Below are 21,116 nucleotides of genomic sequence, written 5' to 3' on the forward strand. Positions count from 1 at the left end.
TTTCTTTGCCAGCTAGCACTCTATAAAACATTACAGCTCTTTTGTCAAACTCCATAAAAATTAGGACCTCCCTCTCTCCCACTAACAGGCAGTGCTTCACTCGTTTAAGATACCACCAACCTGGCCATCCTAGGAACTGTAGAAAAATTTTACCTCCTCTCTTTTTAGCAAACAGCTAAAACTCCAACAATTTAAAACAAAAGATGTCATGGGCAGGTGAGAGGTTTTGTTGGACTCAGAATTAATCACTGTAATAATGAGAAAAAAAAAAGTGAAATCCACCATAGCAGAGCAATAAGAGCCTGCATTCATCAAGAAAGCCTCTCTCCATGTGCATTTGTGCAAAATCATGGAATGTTTAGCGTCTGTATTCTTGGAACTCTGTGACTTTGAGGATATTTTTACTTTGCTTGCCTCCACAAAAGACATACATAAAATGTGATGGCCGAAATAAAATAAAACCAAGTTGATAATTTGGAGGAAGCCACAAGAGCACAAGATCACTCACAGGCCAGCCACTGTAGTGATGACTATATCTGCAAAGTCAATGCAAAAGACTCTCAGCCTGACACAGAAAGTCGTTTCTCTTCTGTGTTCAGCTTACATAGTTTGTTTTTCAAAACTCTACAATGCAAGGCAGTGCTCAGACAGCCTTTTCATTGCACCAGAAATCAAAATAAAATGATCATTTTAAAGAAACCGCACAGAGGGTTTTTGCTTTTGAGATGAAGCAAATCTTATTCACTGTTAAAAGAAGCAGAATTCTAGGATGGATAGGCAAGACATCTATCAGTGTGAATGATACTGTTTTGCCAAGAATTCCAGTGTCATTTTTCCATTTTTTAACCAAATCTCATTTCAGACAGATTCCCAGAACGTGCTTGCACAGTCAAATATTCAGACACAAACAATTAAACACTGGAAATTTTATAAGGCAGATGGTTTTGTGAGATTTCAAGACTAGGTCAGTTTGTATAAATATCATGGATTTATTTGGAACCAGGTCCCAACCAAAACTCCAAACAATATAATCACAACTATTTTAGTCACACGTAACACTAAACAAACAATTAAGCCTTGGATATATAAGAACATTCCAGCTCTGTGATTTTGTGCTGCAGGAGACAAAAGATTATAAAGCTGATTTTTTTTGTTCATAGAAATGCAATCAGAATTTTTTAAAAAGAAACTATCAGCATACCAGGTATTTATTTATTTATAGCTAGACTTCGTTAGAAGTGCATCTTCCATTTAATGTTAGAAAGCAATAAAAGAAATGGTTTGAACTATGATTTCTCAGACACTGAGCATTGCACAAATTGACCCATGAAGCTGATTATATTGTTCCCTTTTTTACTGCTAAGTTTACTTTAAAGTAGCAGACACTGGCATATATAAAACATGGAAAGAATGACATCAGTGATGTTTACCAGTTAAGTTTGCAAAGCACTTTCTAATTTAGTTTTGACTTTTACATCATCATTAAATTCACTTCTTTTACTTAAAACTTTCAGTAGAATGACTGAAATGAAGAGTAAGAGGCTCTGAAGAAGGAGGGACTGAACAGCAACAAATCATTCCAGTTTAAACAAACTTTTAGCACTTACTCCTACATCAGCAACTCAAAACCATTTGAAACTCGAGGCGTGTATTTGGTGCTTATGTTTTCCTTTAAGAAATTCTGCTATGTTTAAAATATATATTGCATAACACTTGCAATACAAAGTATGACTTAGTTGGCAGCTGCATAATGATAGAAGTTTTAAACTAAGCACAGAGGAAGATAGGCACATATCTTCATGAATTTAGGGTTTTAAAAACTCTACTTCTATGTACTACACAACATAAAGTCGAAGTATGGACTCTTCCCTGGTTTTCCCTTACCATTTTTCCTACTTTTTTTTTTAGCATCAGACAAAAACAAAATAAAACAAAATCTGTGCTACTTGCAAATATGACATTAGGACATTTAAACCACAGGCAAACCAATTAAAACAATGCCAATGTGAATTTGTCATAGTATTTAATTTAAAGACATACCTTCAGGTTTTAAGTTCCTATTTTTGCATGTATCTGAAAGTGTTTGTTTTTTTCTATACAATCCACTCAATAGAATATTATATTTTAGTGTATCTATAAACCCTGCTTTAATCTAACATGTTCCATCCCCTGACTTTTCTTCTAAAAGAATTGAAAATCAAAGTCCACCTTTTTTGACCCCCAGCTACAGAGATGTTCTAATCAAAGCAAACACAAAGAAAGAAAAATCTGGAGTATTCTCTCTTTTTCAGAAAGTGTGTTTGTTTTTTTTCTATACAATCCACTCAATAGAATATTATATTTTACTGCATCTATAAACCCTGCTTTAATCTAATATGTTCCATGCCCTGACTTTTCTTCTAAAAGAATTGAAAATCAAAGTCCGCTTTTTTTGACCCCCAGCTACAGAGATGTTCTAATCAAAGCAAACACAAAGAAAAATCTGGAGTATTCTTTTTCAGACCTGGATGGACAGTACATGAAGCTCCAGTACTTTTATTTGACAGATCTGTCCAGTAATATTTGTTTGAACACAGCTATGCAGAGTGGAAACAAGCCTCTTCCTCCCTTGGAAATAATAAAAAGAGGAACTGAACATGGCTGTGCAGCCAGATTTTATTAGTTTGCCATCTTCCCTCATCAGCTGTCTCCCACTGGTGTCAGAAAGCTGAGGACACTGTGAAAGGTTCCACCAATGGTTCTTTCTGGTGGTATGTAGTTTTCATCAGTTGCATAATACTAATCATTTCACTTTTTTGATTTAGATATATTTGTTTTATTTTAAATTCAAGTGCTAAGGGTCAGATGAGAGAAAATAGTCACTTCAAGAATGCTTCAAAATTTCACCTTCTACTTTCACTTGCTACTTGGCAAGCTTCCTGAGTTTCCCACCTACTGTGCCACCCAGTAAATACCAAAAATATTGACATAGAAGAGATCCTTTTTTACTTAAAACAGAAAATTAATGAAAGCTGTACTGTATCAGTTTTGGTGATAAAACAAAATAAAGGAAACACAAATCAAACGGTGTTAAAGCAAGGCACCATTCCGCCACCTCAACACAGCAACAGACTTCTTTTACACATTTTCAGTCAATTCTAAAGTAAAATATTTCCTGTGATTTTACAAAGTTTCAATTGGTTCAGATACAAATGAAGGTAGAGCCAAGGCCATTCATTTAAGAACAAAGGACCAGTGTGAAACAGCAAGATTTGTAATTGCTGAACTTACCAAACTTGCTGTCAAGTAAAGATTTGCAAAGCACTAGTGTGAGAAAATGTAAAAACTGACTTCACATTCAGAACTATTGTTCGCAACATTTAATTTTTACTGTGAAACTGATGTTAATCCCAGCAGAGAGCTGCACTGGGTGAGCTGATGGCAGCAATAACCCCATTATTGTGTCAGTGATTACCTGTCACCAGCACAGTTACTGGTGGCTGTCCAGTCGTGTTGAGGGTTGACCAGGATGCCCCAAGAGAGGAACACAGAGGTTGGGGTGAGAGTGCCAACCACCAGCTGCAGGGGCTTCTGTGCCTTGTTCCGACCTACATAAAAACATGTAAAGTTAATTTCTCACCCCTGCATTATGCAAAGGAGAGTTTTTGCAGGTGGATAACTAAGTAAATGAAGATTTACTTCTCTTCTAAGCTTGAACGGAAAGGTACAACAGTTCTCTAATTTTCATGGTCACTGTTTCCATCCCATGATTTACAAAAGTGTCAGTGTCCCTTGTCACTTTTTCAACCTAGTATTCCAGTTAAAACTAGATTTTGAAAATGGTCATTTGGTGGTTGAAGTATACTTAGTATAAGAACAAGCTATAGGTAGATTAAATTAAAATCTCTGGCTATCTTGGTCTGTATCACAGAAGACATGACAGAGTCCAGAACATTAGAAAGTCTCCATGGATGTGATAAAAATAGTAATTTCTTGGCAGGTTTCTCAGTAACACTGTAAATATATCTACACATAATAAATATTTTTAGAGCATTCTTAGAAGTAAAATAAAACCTAAAAAAGTTCTTTTGCTTTTAACTGCAGGCAGATCTGAGTCAGTGTCTGTATCTGCAGGAGTTGTATATGTATGTTGTATATGAAAAGTAAATCACTTTGCAAACATATTGTGTTATACCTGGATAAGAGGAAGAAAATATTTATTCTGAGCATTACGAGGAGTTAGGAAAAAAAATCACCTTAGATCATCAAATAATTTGGGTTGGAAGGAACCTTTAAGGACCTTCTAAGTCCCCTGCCATAAGCAGGGACATCTTCAACTGGATCAGGTTTCTCAGACCTGATCTGCCCAACCTGACCTTAAGTGCCTCCAGGGATAGGTCATGAGTTTATTTTTTGTAACAGTCCACTCATCCTGAATTAAGTCCCCATATTAAAGTAAGGAATTCAGAACTAACAATATTAATGACATGATTAAAGCCATATAGAAAGGCTTTGAAATAGATGAGAATAAAATTCAGATTTCTACTCTGCTGTGCATAGATTCAGTTGGAAATATCACTCTTTCTGTGACTTCTTGCATCAGCAAACTTAGCAGAAATCAGAAATCAGTATTCTAAATTTCAATTCTCATTTGTAAGAACTTTATACAAAAAAAATCTTTAGGTACATCTTCATGTTTTGAGCACCATGTGTGTGGCTGGGAAACACTGTCCTACATTTTACCTTTCCACACATGGAATTTGTGCATCCCAGGGAGATGCCTACAGGTAGAAACATCTTTTCAGAGAAACCCAGCACAAGGGTCTGTTTTCTTTCAAATCTTTCAAGAAAGAGATGCAGTAATTTTAAAATACCTGAACAAGATTTCTTGTTATTTGAAACACGTGCTGGTCGTACTGAAACCAAATACCGTGGCTCTGCATCTGCGAAGCAATGAAAAAGCAATTAGTACAGATCTGCTGTTTATTTGAAAAAAAAAAAAAAATTTAATCTGAAATTAATAAGAAAAAGTCAAGTAGTCAGTGAATTCTTGACACATTGTCAAACCTTCACAATCTTTAGGCTGTTTTCTTTAAAATTCATTGAGTTCAGAGTCATAACTTATTCAATTAAAGCAAAGTTGAGATGTTTATTTTAGTTTGGGGAATTGCTCTTCAGAAATAAGATTTTTCCCTTACTCTTAAAGCCAGATGTCAGAGATTCCTACCCTTCTTAATTATTTAAAACCAAGCTCTATTCCCTCTTAACTGTAACGTGACAGAAGTTGTCTTAGGAGATTCCAGCAAGATCCATGGGCAGAATTTGGCTCACTCCATACCAACCAAAATTATTTTTACTATAGCTTTAAAAAAAAAGGATTACTCTACATAGAATTCTTATTCTAGTTAGATACATCTATCTATCTAAATGTATAACTATAAATTATAGACTGAATTTCCTGCACTTTTCAGCGTAACAGGCACCTTGAATTCTACCAACTAAACAGAACTGCTAAGAAATAATTAATTGTTCTCTTACACACGGATTTCTGTAAAGAGAGAGAAAGAAAAGCAGTACCAAAAAATCAATAGCATGCTGTGCTACTGAAAAGGTTCTGCCAGTGTGGGGAAAACCACTCTAACTTAGCTTCACTGATTCTGTGCTCCTAAAGCACTGGAAACCCACACTATGGATGTACTTTAATTGTTTAATTAGTCTTTTTAATGGGTTTCATCTGCACCCAATAACCAAGATAAGCACTGAAAACAGCTGTTCAAAGCAGTGTGGAAAAAAAAATTAGTTAAAAAAGGAACTCCAAAGTGCAAATACATCTAAATCTACAAAAGATGTTTTTTAATATTTAGAGAGGTACACAAGTGTGGGAGCTGTGTAACCACATGGACATTTTTTTGCATTGAGACTGAAAATTAGAAATAAGCAACACTTTAAAATAATTCTGTTTCCCTCTGTTCCAAACCCAGTTTTCTGCTCTGCATTTTTGCCCACTTGTGAGACTACTCTAACTCTCACAAAGTATTTAACAGGATTAAAGCATGACCTTGAAAGTTTGAGAACTACAAAGCCTGTCTTCAAAACTCTAAAAATGTATGGGTTTATGGACAAATGACCAAGAATTGTGAAAGAAAGTTTTTCAAATACTTTGAAACAGTTTTCCCCTGCTCCATAAATGGAAAAATTAATTCTGGCTGAAATCTGAAATGACTTGTGTAGCAGTACAGAAATAGATTAACTGCTAAACAAAATATGGCAATACACAAAGACTGTAAATGCCTCACTGGACATCTCAGCTACAAAATCTGGCAGTTTTCAGGATTCATTAATTCTAGCAGTGTTTTTGTAACCAAGTGTACTCTGTGGAAGTATTTTATGTTATATGCTGTTCATTAACCTTTATTTTGGTGAATTTAACAAATGTTGCTTTAATAAAGAATGCAACACATTCCAATTTTCCAGAGACTTCGTGGCTCTTTTCTCTGTAATTCAACCTACAAAAGGAAGTATTTAGGAAAACAGGCTGAGACTAAATGTTGAGAGAAGGCTGTTAGAGAACAGGCAGGTTTTAAAAGTACCACTTCTTAGAAACACAGAATTTAAGACAATATTATGATCATTGTAACTGAAATCAGAAAATGAATTTGTTAAACAAATCAATTTAATACCTGAGATGCAACAATAAATTTCTGTACTGTACTTAAGATATATCTTTATTTAGAAATATGATTCCATGCTTCCTGAGCAGAACCACCCATGCTACTAGATAGATGTTAAGAGCAGAGCAACTGTGATTTAAGTTAAATTCATTGGTTTGATGCACAGTACCAAAGCATGGACTGGAGGACACATGCCTTGAAATGCTTTTATTCTGGGCAGATAAACATTCTATATCAAAGGCACCTGAAATTAAAAAATGCAGAGAGCTTTTTCATTATCATATAATGAGCCCTGACTCATTAGAATTGGGAGTTATTTCTTAGCCTTCCACTGCAATTCAACATTTCTTTTAGTAAGTTCAGAAGACTACTGAGTTTCTACACTGATTCAGTTTTTTTGCTGAGAAACAGGACTATCAGTCATCAATGATGAAATCATCTGATGCTACTATGACTCAATTTGTTTTCAGGGTGTTAAAACATTACCTCACCCTTAAATTCTGTCAAGTTACAGGAAATATTTCATGATAATCTGTGTTCTTTTATGATGCCTATATATTCATAATCCGTTCTACAGTTCCATGTCTATAAGAAGCAGGAATCTTTGGGAGAAGTGAGTAACACAACAGAAGAATATTTAAATTCTGCAGAATACCAGAACTTTAATATAACCATAATTTACTTTCCATTAATTCGTGTAATGCCTAAGAGATAAATTGCTGAAATAGGAGATAAGTAGACAAATGTGACAGTAAGCCATAAAAATAGGGATATTTGACTAGATATAATTATGATTCATAGAATAGATCTGCTACTTGCATGAAAATATATTTAAGAAGAGAAGCTTGTTTGAAAAATAAAATTATAACCTCAAGTAAAAGCAAACTACATCACGGAGTACAGACGATCCTGTTTTCAAGTGAATTTTTCTTATTTTCATTGAACTGTATTTAATAAGAAATGGATAGTTACATAATTAAGATCAATGTTGAAATGTCTGGACACAGATGCATGAATCCAGCATCTGCCTCCAAAAATCATTTCAACATGAATCAATATATAAAAGAGTCATATATGATAAAGGTGCAAAGTATAGATCTGTCTGTCTCTCATCTGTGAGGATCCAAAATCTCATAAATGAAGGATCCCTACAAAACAATGCAAGCTTTAACAAGTTAAGTTTGAAATACATTTGCAAATTTGCTATGAAAATCTTAGTAGCTCCTTGATGCCTAACACATTCTTGGAGAGCTGCTACTCTCAGACCACTTGTTTGAATTTATTACTGTCTAACCCCTTTATTAAGGCTAGAACAACAAATATCTTGGCTAAGAACTTCTTTCAAAGCAGAAATAAAGTCCAAAGAGTGATCACCTTCAATTTTTTATGCGCAAAATACTCTAGAAAAACGCCCATGTGCACCAGAGAAGAGTTCCTCCATAAATCCATGCCTAATTATTAGTGGTATAATTCCCCAAACATAGGCTATTATATTAATAAGTAAAATTATTAAAAGAAAAAAGCTTCTTAACATCTTATGAAGACAACCAGAATGTAACAAAAATACATGCCACTGACATATCAGATTAACATAGGAGAACACTTCCTTTCACATGCCATGAGCTAGGCTATCAAATCAGGGCAGCAGGCAACTAACACACACTACAAAATGTTAGGAAATTCTGCTTCTGTTCAAGCACACTCTGCAGGGCCCAACCAATACGCACGTGAAAGCAGAACAATGTAAGCATGAGCTGACTGATAAACTTAGAATAAATCCTAAATAGTGTCACAGATGCATCATTAGAATTCATGGATCACCAGATTCAGAAACCAAAATAAAATATTTTTTGCCTTCAGGCTGCAAGCCCTTAGTCTGTATTTAGACTTCCCATGGGATGTTGTTCAGGGCAGAGCTGGAAGAAGGGGAGGATGGAATGTATTGAAGTGTAATAAGCATGGGAGAAGACAGGGAAGTGGGACCAAGGCTGGCATGAATGAGCCACTGCTGGGCACTCACTTGTCTGGAGGAACTGGCATCTGCTGGTCCTGAGCAGATGAGACCCTGCTTCTGGTGGGTCAGCAGGAGGCAACACAATGCTGCATTAACATGCACCTGATTTGGCATCTCAAAAGCATGTAGCTAATACAACTGCCAGGTTCTGGGCATTGGTAAGAAACTGCACAGCAAGATCTTTTAGCTAAGCACTGCTCTAGCACAGATCCCTGAGTTCACTTTCTAAAATGTGCTCAAGGTGGTACTAGAACCCTCTCATACACATACATAAACACAAAATTCACACAACACCTACTGGCATTGTTGGGAAGCAGGATTACTAATACATTCTCCTCTTACTCTGTACAAACTTGTACAAGAAAAGGAAAAGCAAAAGCATTGCCCAACTTTGAGGTGGTTTTAGAAACTGAAAGGGAAAATAATTTTGTTCATTCTGTTAAGTAATTGCTGTTCATTCTTACAAAACTTTCCTGTCTCCACACAGCTTTTTGGGTTTCTCTAAGAGTATCAACAATTTCTAGGATGTTGGTTTGCAATCTTCCTAGCCAAGTTAGAAAAGACTAACACAAATCTCTTAAGCAAATACTCTTTCTTTATGAGTCAGGAAGACTGAAAAATTAAGATAAAGTCTTAAGTCAAGCCAAGAGCTTTTGGATGGGTCCATTCACCTTTTTATTAGACTAGCAGAATTAACATCTTGATATCTTTTGACACTGAATAGCTTTCATGACCAAAAATTATGTTGTTTACTGTCATGTGAGCACATAAAGTACATTCAGCACAAACCACACCTGGTGTCCTGAAACAGAGGCATAATTCTTGGAAACCAACTTTGCTGCTGCCTTGTCATTGACATTTCAGTATGATTCAGATCTATCCACCAGTGCCAGCAGACTCTGCTGCCAGCAGAAACTCATTACAAGTTCAGGAAACCCAACAGAACCCTTTTCTCTTTGTCCATGCCCTCTGCAGGCAGATCCCAATTTATTGATAACGTTATCCAATTGCTGCCTCAGTTACTATATAATTTGCAAAACAAAGGGAAACCAGAAATTTTAAGATAAGAATTACTGCAGGGAGGTGCTGAATATTTTAATGGATGAAATGTAGATGAATGTCACACATTGTTGTACAAAATCATATATTTCTTCTGAAAATCCTAGGAAATATCATATCCTTAATAATTACTTTAAAAATATATATCCATCTATAGACATGTAATTTTATTAATTAATACATCTGCTGACTTCAAGCTTCCTGTTTAAGGATCATAAAAGGTGTGTGACCCAGCAGAAAAGCTGACAGTAAATTTCATATTAATCTACAATGGGTGGGTTGGAAATATGGAATTTGTGGGCAATATGGAATTTCTACATATTAGAATTACATATTGTTGCATGTATTGTGTCATCTTCCATATTCCAGTTCCAACTGGGGACAATTATCCCAAACAGAATACTGATTATGCTGCTCCACTAACAAAACCAGGGTTGCAGAACTAAATCAGGGAAATGTGGAAATGTCTGCAAGACATTCATTCTACCTTGTAGACCTATACACCTTGTTAGAAAGGAGAAATTATATTTTAAAAGACTGATGCATTTTAGGAAGGGAATAATGACTTATATGTGAAGTCTGTGTGTTATCTTACATTGGCCTAACACCTACATTAATGCCTTTTTTTTGGTAGGGTCTACAGCTGATAGTATATCTGTATGATTTTTCCTTAAAAATTTTCACAGAATAAACAATTTTAATGCTACCAGAACAAGATCCAGGTTTATATCTTTGGCATATTTCTTGAGAGTATTTTTGTTGCCCCTCTACAACACCTTGCTTTTTCTAAAATCAGTATAAAGTGTATGCTGGAGCTGAGGTCTCTGGCTGCCACAATAAAATTTAATCATTGTTCCTAGAACTCAGAACCATTCTGCAATTCTTCCAGTTTCTGCCAGCAGCTGATCCCTAAATACGGTGGGGAGGAGGGAGTGTGCTAGCAATCACTCTGTCTTCATTTCTGCCACACCAGCCACTCTAAAGTAGAGCCAAAAGCACAACTGATGTTTATTGCTTTAGCTCGTGTTCCACACACATTTGGAAAGCACAGTCAAACTGCAGTTTAATGCTGTGTTTAATATTTGTGAAATGGGAAAGATTATGCACTCTCAGCTTCCAATAAACAAGTCCCCAGGGCATTCAATCTAACCCTAAATCTCTCAACTAAAAGCAACAGCTCCAATAAACATACTGGTAATTGCCTTAAATAAAGTTTGCAACTTGAAGTACATATTGCTGATAACTTCTTTTACTCCTGTCTTTTCAAAGACAACATTTTCTGAAGGTTAGAAATGCTTGTCATGCTATCTATATTATGTTGCATTTTGCATGTTTAGTTACTGGACATTCAGAACTCACAAGCATAGATTTATTGTCACAAGGAAACAGACAACTTCTATTAGCAGGAGGGAGATTAAATTTTGATATTATTCTTCTTTGAAATAATCATAAGGAAGAGTATTTCTCAACATTTGTGCTTTTCCCTCTCCAGAGACCCTGCAGCAAATGGATATGCATATGGTCGGTGTTCTGATGTGCTGTGGAACTAAAAAAAGGTGCCTAGATTCCAGCCATTAACTGTTATGGTTGAAGCTATAAAATATCAATACACCTGAAATTCCAGGTGACCTTGAGCTTTCAGTTTTCAGTTTTGCAAAACATTAGGTTTAAAAGCTTTTAGTAAATAGGGAGTGCAAATGATCTTACACAATGTTACATTCTGTCCTTTTTTTGCTCTTCCCTAAGATCTTTGAGTACCTGAAAAATATTAATCCTCACTACCACAGAACATCCTGTACATCATTCTTAGTGAACTGATTCAAAATTCACACAGAGGATGAATCAGGTACGCCAGACCTAGCTTAACCAATAGTTACCAAGTCAAACACTGGATAGAATTATAGAGAGATTCCAGGTGTACCAACTCATGAAAGGAAAGTTAACCTTTGCCACAGTGATCCTGTCAGTCTCTAATATTTTAATTATTCCATGTCTAACATCTTATTTTTTCAGTGTTTATTCTGCAGTTTCCATCTTGGAGCAGACACCCACAATGGCCTTAACTGACCACATCAAAAACATGGCAATTATGACTTCTGTGCTTATGCATCCTTTCCTCCCCCTTGCTTTACACCAAGATCACAAGCTTTACAATGACAAGGGTAAATGAATTCATTTTAGGCTAGAAAAGCTTAAAGAAATCAATAGAAAAATCCTTAGGGATTTAACAGATTTCTCAGAAGGTCAAATCAGAAGGATAAATCAATGTTTTAATAATATACTTCCTTCTCCCTATTCCAGATAACAGGATATAGCATTCTTGACATGCTTTAATCTCTTCCATAGAACAGCTCATGGAATTCCATCAGTAATGTCTGACATGGAAGCTAGAGGTTAATCTACAACATGTAATACTGGAATAGCTGACAAGAAAAGGCATCATGTTAATATGAATATTTCTGTCAAAAAGAATCAACCACACAATTCTCAAGACTGTTTCACTGCTTCTGCTTTTATTTGTTAAAAGCATGTATATTTTCCTCATATTCTACTTTATAGCTGCATCTTTAGGCAAACCATCCCATTTGATCTGTGAGGTCTTCAAGTATAGTGCAGGCTCTCACTAAAACAAAAATCCTGAAAACAAATACCAGTAAGCAAAATTTCCAGACAAGAACTAGTTTTCTCCTTGAAGGATCTACAATTCCACTTTCCACTGAAATTCTTGAAAGCAACCTTAAACAAACACAAAGCAACAACCCAATAAAACAAAAAATCAGGTGAACAAAAGATTGTTATTCTCCTCAGCCTCTTCACATAATTCATTACAACAACAGCATGCAAAGCAAATATGTCTTACCAAGTTCTGTTACATAGTTTTTTCCTTCTGAAGGTAAAGGAATGTACTGATTAGAAAAGAAGTTGTTTCCATAACCCAGGACAAAACCTTCTAGCTTGGTGCCTTGACTTGGCCGGAGATACCTCATGCAAACAGTGTCGTCTGTGGCATTGATCTGAACCTTCAGGCTCTGCCTTTTCACTGGGGAAAGAGTGAAAAATAGGAGATCAGAATGCATTCCCTTGCAATCACACATTCAGCAATGGAACATGGCAATATAGCAATATATTGGTTGTTTAATTTGCTAATAGCATGCAACTGTAAAAATCCTTATAGGTGATGTCCCCTGGAAACACAATGTATTTCTAAAAGTGAACTAACAGTCATCTATAATAGTGCTTGCCAACATGACTGTTTTTCCACTAGTTTAGCATTATCATTTGCTTTACCATCTATAACTGTAGTAGTAAAACCATGCATGAAGTAAGTGGAAAAAATGCAAGTGTTTTTTCCTTTAAATGCAAGACTTATAGTCATATTAGCCATATGTAGGACCCATAGGAGAGAAAGGTACAAGTTTTTGGCTTGATTCTTTTTTTGCTTCTTAGTAGAAAATATGAAGTTGTAAAATTAAGTTAATCAGTTAATCACACTCAAAAAGTATGGTAGAGGATAAACAGTAACTAGATCCAAATAAATCTTCTACAATTTTTTTCCCCTTTGTTGGGCTGGAAATGTAATTTTGTATTTGGAATTATACCAGGACACCTAACTAACATAAATACTTTACTCAAAACTACGAAGAAACTCTTTTTAAACATTCATTTTTATGCTTTCCAGGGGAACAGCACATAAAGTAAGAAACATCTTGTATATCCATCTGCAAAAATTTAACTTGCAGCAACAGAGAATGACTTCACAACAGAATAACTAATTTTTTTAGGCTATAAGTTGGTGTTTTGGCTTCTTCTTGGTGGGGTAAGGGAGGATTGGCTTTTTCCTTTTCCTTCCTTGGTATGTACAATTTTAATACTCCCTTGTTACTGTTAGGCCTATCATATTTTCAGAACTGTTGAACTGCTGGCTTTTCCCCAAACTTACAACACCAGCACTGGACTAGTACATTTTGGGTTGTTATTTCTCTTCTCAGTCTCAAAACAATAAATTTTTATCCCCAGCAGATTTTCAGGCATTTGTCCAGTCATAGGGGTTGAAATTAACTTATCAGAAAAAAACAGAATTTTGCAGACAATAACTTTACTTCAGGAATTAAATCCTGAAGAAAAACTAAGAGAACTAGGAGATAAATGATAAATAATATACCATTGAATAATAGGATAGAGTGACACTAAACTAACTTTCTCTCTTTTTCTTTCTTTCTTTTTCTTCATTTTCTCTCTTTTTCTTTATTTCTTTCTTTTTCTTCTCTATCTCTCTCTCAGTAATTGCTGACTGATACTCAAACCTTCTCTAGACAAGTACATTCAGATTCTCTGGTATCACCCCAACGCACCCTGCTTTTTTAAGAGAAATTCTAATGACTAGAGTTGCCAAGAGACCAAACCCCTCACTTTGTTTTAGTAGACAATTTGAGCATCTGCAGTTGTCTGCACACAGAATGTAAAGCCTTAAGCCAACACTTAATGCGTCTTCCCTTTACCGAAAGAAGTGTACAAGTAAAATTGATGGAAAACATCTGCCTCCCTTCCTTTATCTAAAGACTGATCAAGAAAAATCCTTCAGCCAGGAAACTGTCACAATTTTCCGAAAGCAACTCTGCCAGGTTCCAGAGGACTGCAGGGCTTCTAGAAAACTCAGTTCTCTGGCACGCTCAGCAGAGCAACACCTTCCTGGGGAAAAGGGTGGTAGTGGCTTTAATCTCCATTACATCCTCGCTCCTTTAATTTCAGCACACAAGACTGCTGAGAATGGGCAACTGAATATTGACAAGGCTCCAGGCAGCACAAAGCAGGAAGAAATCACAACACACTTCAAATACCCCTAATGGGCTTCATAGACACTAAGTAAAAACTGGCAGCAAAGTTTAGGATTATTATCTCTGACTGACAGTAAGCTACATCTGTTTAAATTATGGATTCTTCAAAACCCATTAAGCATTATTGAAATTATAGTCTCCTGGTTTCTATTGGGTATTCATGTCTAAGAACAAAATAAAACTTACGGAACTTAATTCAAATATGGTCATTTGATTTCCCTAATAGATTTCTTAATCAGTCTCAGACCCAAATTTACCAAAAAAAAAAAATTTAGAGAAGATCTATTTAATTTTAAATTTACAATAATTTGATCCAATTTTCCCCACAATTGTATCTATGTATCTCTCAGTTATACTTTACATCAATTTGAAGACTTAATTCTATTTCAAGATTATATTCAACTGGGTCTGATTTCAGTTAGATAGATACCATTGATTATTCATAAGCAGACAATTATAGTGACAAAGAGTCTTGATTTTATTATAGCCTTAAAACTCTCAGTGAGGTTTCTGCAATTAGAAAGCTTAAATGGGATCCCAAAGCAGTAGTAGCTTTGAGATAAGACCCTTTAGACCTCTTTGTTATAGCTAGCATATCAAAACCACCAAGAGAGCTTTTAAAACCAAAGACAGTTCTAGCAGAAAATAAACAGAAACAACATATTAAAAAAAAAAAAAAAAAAGAGAGAGAGAGAGAATAAGGCAGGAAAGAAGAAAAGGAGATGCACTTGAAATATAAAAAATAAATCCTTGTCCTCACCACCCTGTCTTGACAGGGCAGGTCATTTTCCTGTAATTTAAAGTACAGTGATGGCCTGGATAGCAAAAAGTGTTGCAGAGTCCCTGTAGAATTTAGGAAAAAAACATTAAGAAAAATTTATTTAGATTGGAAAAGACCATCAAGATCATCAAGTTCAACCATAACCCAGCACTGTCAAGCCCACACTAAACCATGTCCCCAGGTGCCACAACCACACAACTTTCAGACACCTCCAGGGATGGTGCCTCAAACATCCTCAGTCTGTTCCAAAGTTTCATGACCCTTTTGGTGAAGATATTTTTCCTCGTATCCAATCTAAAGCTCCCCTGGCACAGTTTGAGGCCATTTGACCTTGTCATGTTACTTGAGAGAAGAGGCTGACCCCCATGTCACCCCTACACCCTTTCAGGCAGTTGTAGAGAGACATGAGGTCCCCCCAAGCTTCCTTTTCTCCAGCTCCCTCAACAACTCTTCATAAGACTTTTGGTCCAGTCCCTTCACCATCTTTGTGGCCCTTCTGTGGACAGCTTCAGCTCCTCAACATCTTTCTTGCAGAGAGGGACCCAAAACTTACTCTAGGATTTAGAGTGCAGCCCTGCCAGTGCCAAGCGCAGGGGTGGCCACTTCCCTGGTGCTGCTTGGCTTGGCACACCCTGGCTGATAAAGGCCTGGCTTCCACTGGGTTTTTGGCCACCTGGGCACGCCCTGGCTCGTGCTCAGCTGCTGGTGACCAGCATTTCCAAGTCTCCTCCCCAGGCAGCTTTGGGCTGTCCTGAGCTGGCTGCAGGATCAGCATTTGGCCTCGTGGAAGGTACACAATATCTGCAACCTTTCCCTCATCCATAAGTGTGTGACCTTGCCATAAGAGGAGATCAGGGTAGGCAAGCAGGACCTGTCTTTCTAATCCTGACCCAAAGAGCAGCAAAGAGCAAGGCAGACAAATCTCCTCCTTCACTTGAACTTAGCTGCGTGTTTTTCAGGGAAAATAACTGCTAAAGCAACAACACAGATGCCACACTTCATATGACTAAACCACATTCCTATTTGTGTGCATTCCAGCATCAGTGAAAATGAGGGATGAGCATTAGCTGGTAAAGCAATAAATGACCAGTTTCTGGAAGCAAATGAACAGAAGTGGAGCAACCAAGGACAAGGAGAGCTCAATCCTACGTGCTGCACAGACACTGCCAGTGAAGTCAAGAGAGGGCCAGCCTGGAGCAAGGTGGGTATAAATGGTATCTTGGTATGAATTATCTCAGTAAATGGGGACTGTCCCCAGGAGCATATTAGCAATATAGATTTCATTTGTGTCGATCTCACAGTGTTTTGAACAACTAACCAGGAAAGCATTCTCATTCTGAGTAATATGTCTCTTTTAGTCATCACTCAGATAAACATTCATTAAATATGAATGGATGGACAAGAGAAGTCATAGGAACTTAACTTTTACGATACTGTGGTAAAAAACTACTTGATTTGAGAAAATATTTTTTTCATATTAGGATTCCAAGAGACCTTTTTTCCCTGCATCTCCTTGATGAAAAGCTTGAATGATAAACTAGATGCCATCTAATTCCATTTATTTGTGTCAGCTTTTGGCATTTGTTAGTGAAACCCTGCTCTTAAGTATTTGCATTTGTATTGTAATTTTTTTACACTGAGGCCATTTCCAAATGAAAGATTTTGAGATCTATAGCCACCTCTGAAACACAATCTTTCCCTCCATGCTTGCCAACAGAAATTCCACACTGATCTGCAAGTATTCTCTTCAACAAAAGTCAGCTGATGGCCAAGATCAGCAGGAGAAACTGTGCAAAGCACATCTGAAGTAACAGCACGATAATAAGTGCATCAGAGCACTTGGAGAGTTGGAATCACTGAGGAAAGGAGTCTGCCTATACTGGAGAGAATGAAGAACAGCTTAATAATGAATCAGCTGCATCATAAGAGAACCAGCCACCACCAGCTCTTCAGAAAGAAGAAAATAGGTACCAGTGGCCCAAAAAATCCAGCTGCAAGGACTATAGTTTGGCTAGCTGGGATGTATAGGCAACAGGAGACAAAGGCAAGCAAATATTGAAACTTTTAAAAGTTTAGATGCTACTTTCACTCATCAGTGTGCTTTAAGTGTGCATGGTCTGTAGTGATCAAGTACAGCCCTATTTTTGTTTTTATCCATAGAGTGAGGATCCTTGAACTCTGCCCTACAAAACTAGAGGGTGAATACAGCTGTAGTGTATTACAGCAATTTTGGCTTTGCTGCCAGAATTCCTTTTGCCTTACATTGAAACTGTTTATTTTCCACCATTTCAAAGATTTTAAGGGGCATGAAGGCAAGACCCAGCACTGCCTCCCAGAGTGCTAGACAAATGAAGTGTGCCTTATGAAAATATATTAGCACCATCTATTTGTGAGCACTACCTCATTTATTCAAATCGTTCACAGCAGTGCTTTGATTTTTCCAAATCTGGTGTCATAGTACCACCAGGCAAGTTTTCAATGATAATCTGAAACTATGAAACTTTTGTTTTCTTTTTTATATTTTTGTATTTATTTTGGCTGCCAAACATAGAGAAATATTGGTTGTTTGGCTGCAACCCAAATACATCTTAAAATGGGAAACATTTAAAAATAGTTCTGTTTCTATGTACTACAATAAACAAGACACACTTCTAAAGCAGCCACAAGCACAGAATAATGGAATAACTTAGGGTGGAAGGAACTTCTCTAAGTCATCCCTGCTTAAAGCAGGGATGCTTTAAGTTGTTGCTCAGGGCCACATCCAGCTGAGTCTTGAACACCTCTGAGGACACAGATTCCATAATATCTCTGGGGTGATCTGTTTCAGTGCTTAGCATACTTCTGTTTAAAAAAAAAGTCCTAATATCTAACTGGAATTTCCCGTATTCCAGTTTGTGCCCAGTGCCTCTTGCCAAATCACTCTGCACTTCTGCAGAAAATCTGTCTTTGTATTCTCCAATAAGATAGCTGAGGGTCCTTTCTCATGAGAGATTGCATCAAACACTAAGGTTCCTAGCCATGAAATTCACTTTCACAAATACTGTGAATGATGAAAGTAGGTGCCATATGAAGAGGGCAACCAAGAATACCTTTTTAGGGGAGGGTGAGCTAACAGCCTTGCATGAAGTTTTGTCATTTGCAAATGAAGTTCCCCAATCTTTTTTTTTTTTTTAAGTATTATTATGTCTACACAAGTCTAACATTGCTTCAGAAGAATAGGCTGCCAACATACAGCAGCTAATTGTGCAAAACACAAACAAGCATGTCTGTCTACAAAAACCTGACTCTTGAGCTCTCAGCTTACACCTTCAAACTACTTCCATTTCAAAGAGGGCAACTTTTCTTTTCAAAATTACTTTTTATTTGACTTAATAAAGTAATGACCCTTAATTTTAGGGTGCAAAGATGAAAACAGTCTGGATTTAAACTTGGGATCCTGTTTCAGTGGTCCAACTCCCAATTCTACCTTCCATTCTGCAGATAATTGTTCATTATTTATTAAAATAGGAAACAAAACTGAAAACAAGAAAGAAAACTGTGGTTAGAAAATAACCAAGCCTGCAGCTCTGATGGAAAAGGGAACAGTCTCTGAAAATGTCTTTCATATGATTTAAAAGAACCTGACCCTGGCTCCTCTTGTAGGATTCAGTTTATTTTTTTATTTTAAACCTTATAAAATTCAGCTACTTTTTTGTGTCCAATTAGTAAATGTAGTCTGGTGTTTGATGGTAAAAATTTATAAAATTCAACATTGAAAAATTTAACATTTTTGAAGGATAAGGACAAAACCAAGTCTATTCATTATTTTCAATGGACCTTTGAACCTCCTTCAAGTTGAAGAATCTTTGATAGATAACACTTTTAAAATGAACAGTGCATAAATTTAAAAGGACAAGACAAAACCTACTTGTTAATAAAATAACCTGAAAACCTTATTTCAATTTAGATTATGTATCACTTATTCGCAGTAGGATAAAGCTTAACTTTGATATGATGTCTTTAGGCTCTCCAGGGCCATGTTCCCCTGGCTTTACTCTCAAAGCTCCTTATTTGTTGTTGTTTGTTCCAGCCTGGCCTGGTATGTATTTTTCAGGATGGAATTTCACCTGGACAGAGCTGGTGAGACAGTGACTGCATCCTGCTCAGAAGAGCTGTCTTTCCAGCCCTGGCTCCTTCTCCTGTCCAAGGAAACAAGTCCAAGGCAACTCCACCCAGGCTGGGCTATGAAGGAAACTGTCCTGGCCAAAGAACCTGACAGATTCCGCATAAATATATTCAATAAAAGCAACAGAAGACTGTGGGGAGCAAGGAGAGTCTCACAAATTTTCTAGGTCTAACTCTCTTTTTTAAAGCCTTTAAAGAGCATCAGCCAATGCAAACACGACAAGAGAAGTGTGGCCTTTGAACGTGGCCTCATACAAGGTGGTCATACGTGAGAGCTGATCAGCTGAATAAAATCAGAGACTTTCTTTAATAACCTCTTCTCAGTAGGAAAAGCTCAACAAACTACTAAGAACTTGAGTAGGTGAAGAATTCAAATGCTGTTGGACTGGCTCTGCCAATAGGCTTCAAATGTATTGGAGCAATTGGTGTTGAAGCCACAGAGCTGAATGCAGGGAGCTCTTACACTTTACAATCAGGATGCTGATGTTTACTGCTGAGTGCACAGGCAATCTGCTACGTGGGTTACCCAGGTTGTACTGAGGGACTCATTTCCTACAGCCAATTTGAAGTCTGTTCCTTACATGGGATCACCATTTATTATACCACAATACATCTTTTTTTTTCACTCCGTGACTACACATCTGGGGGTCTTTTGAAACACTTTGGGAGGAATCATTCAAAAGAAGAATATCAAAATAACCAATAGCAAGAAAGTATAAATTCTATTTTGTAGAATTTATTAAGGCAGCTCCAAATCAACAGTTTAAAAAACCTCAAGCAGTAATAAAATGAAATTTGCATGTTTATCTGCATTAATAGAACAAAAAAGGTAGTCATACACTGAAATTCTCTTCTGTGATAAGTATTACTCTATTTGCTATAATCCAAGCAAAATAAAGAGCAAGTCTTTAGCTGAGTATTCTGTAACATTTGGTTTGAGAATGTTAAAGCTTTAACTTTGTTTTACCTCCTTCTCTGATAACGCACACCGTTATTTTTTAGGGACAAACCAGCTTAAAGATAGTAGTATTTAGACAGCTAGGAGGATTTACAAGCTGTAGTAACAGAATCAATTTGAAACCAGCATGTACTTTCAATCCTTTAGTTGTAAATTAATCTATAAGTCTCGGAATCCCCAACATGTCTAGGTATGTTTCAAAATTGTTATCTTCTCTATTTTAAATCTGAAGGAATGGATCTCAGTCCTTTTATGCATTCTCACTTCTAATAAGGTTGCTTATCACTAATAGATAAATACACAGAGCACTGCAAAACAGACCATCTTGATAAATTCAGGAAAAAATTAAATTAAATTACTCCAGGTACAGAATATATTACCCAAGAAAGAAGCCTGAGGAAATAGGAGTCACTGCGCTTGGAGAAAAAGTACATAGATATGAAAACAGTATCCAAATACATATGGCAAACAAACAAAGCTGTGTGGAAAAACAGTATAAATTATTTCTGCTCCATATTTGTGAAGACAAGGGACAAACTGCAGCAAGGAAGATACTGGAAAACTTATACAGGGAGCTACACTCTAGAATAAACTGTCGAATAAGAACAAGGTGGTCAAAATGAGCTCAGAAAGTCTATTTCAGCCCTATGTTTCC

General features: G+C 36.6%; 1 protein-coding gene across 35 annotated transcripts in view; it reads right to left on the reverse strand.

Annotated features, from left to right (window-relative positions):
• ABI3BP (ABI family member 3 binding protein) overlaps positions 1–21,116 on the reverse strand; it is a 127,412-nt gene that overhangs the window by 95,053 nt on the left and 11,243 nt on the right. For all 35 annotated transcript variants that reach the window (XM_072933340.1, XM_072933389.1, XM_072933424.1 and 32 more), the window contains exons 2-4: positions 12,584–12,763; positions 4,854–4,922; positions 3,455–3,587 (exon numbers count right to left, since the gene is read on the reverse strand). In XM_072933340.1, the coding sequence (XP_072789441.1) occupies positions 3,455–3,587; positions 4,854–4,922; positions 12,584–12,763 (382 nt within the window). The remainder of the gene's footprint in view (positions 1–3,454; positions 3,588–4,853; positions 4,923–12,583; positions 12,764–21,116) is intronic.

This window comes from Taeniopygia guttata, chromosome 1 (genome assembly GCF_048771995.1).
Source record: "Taeniopygia guttata chromosome 1, bTaeGut7.mat, whole genome shotgun sequence".
In the NCBI taxonomy this organism is placed as follows: domain Eukaryota; kingdom Metazoa; phylum Chordata; class Aves; order Passeriformes; family Estrildidae; genus Taeniopygia; species Taeniopygia guttata.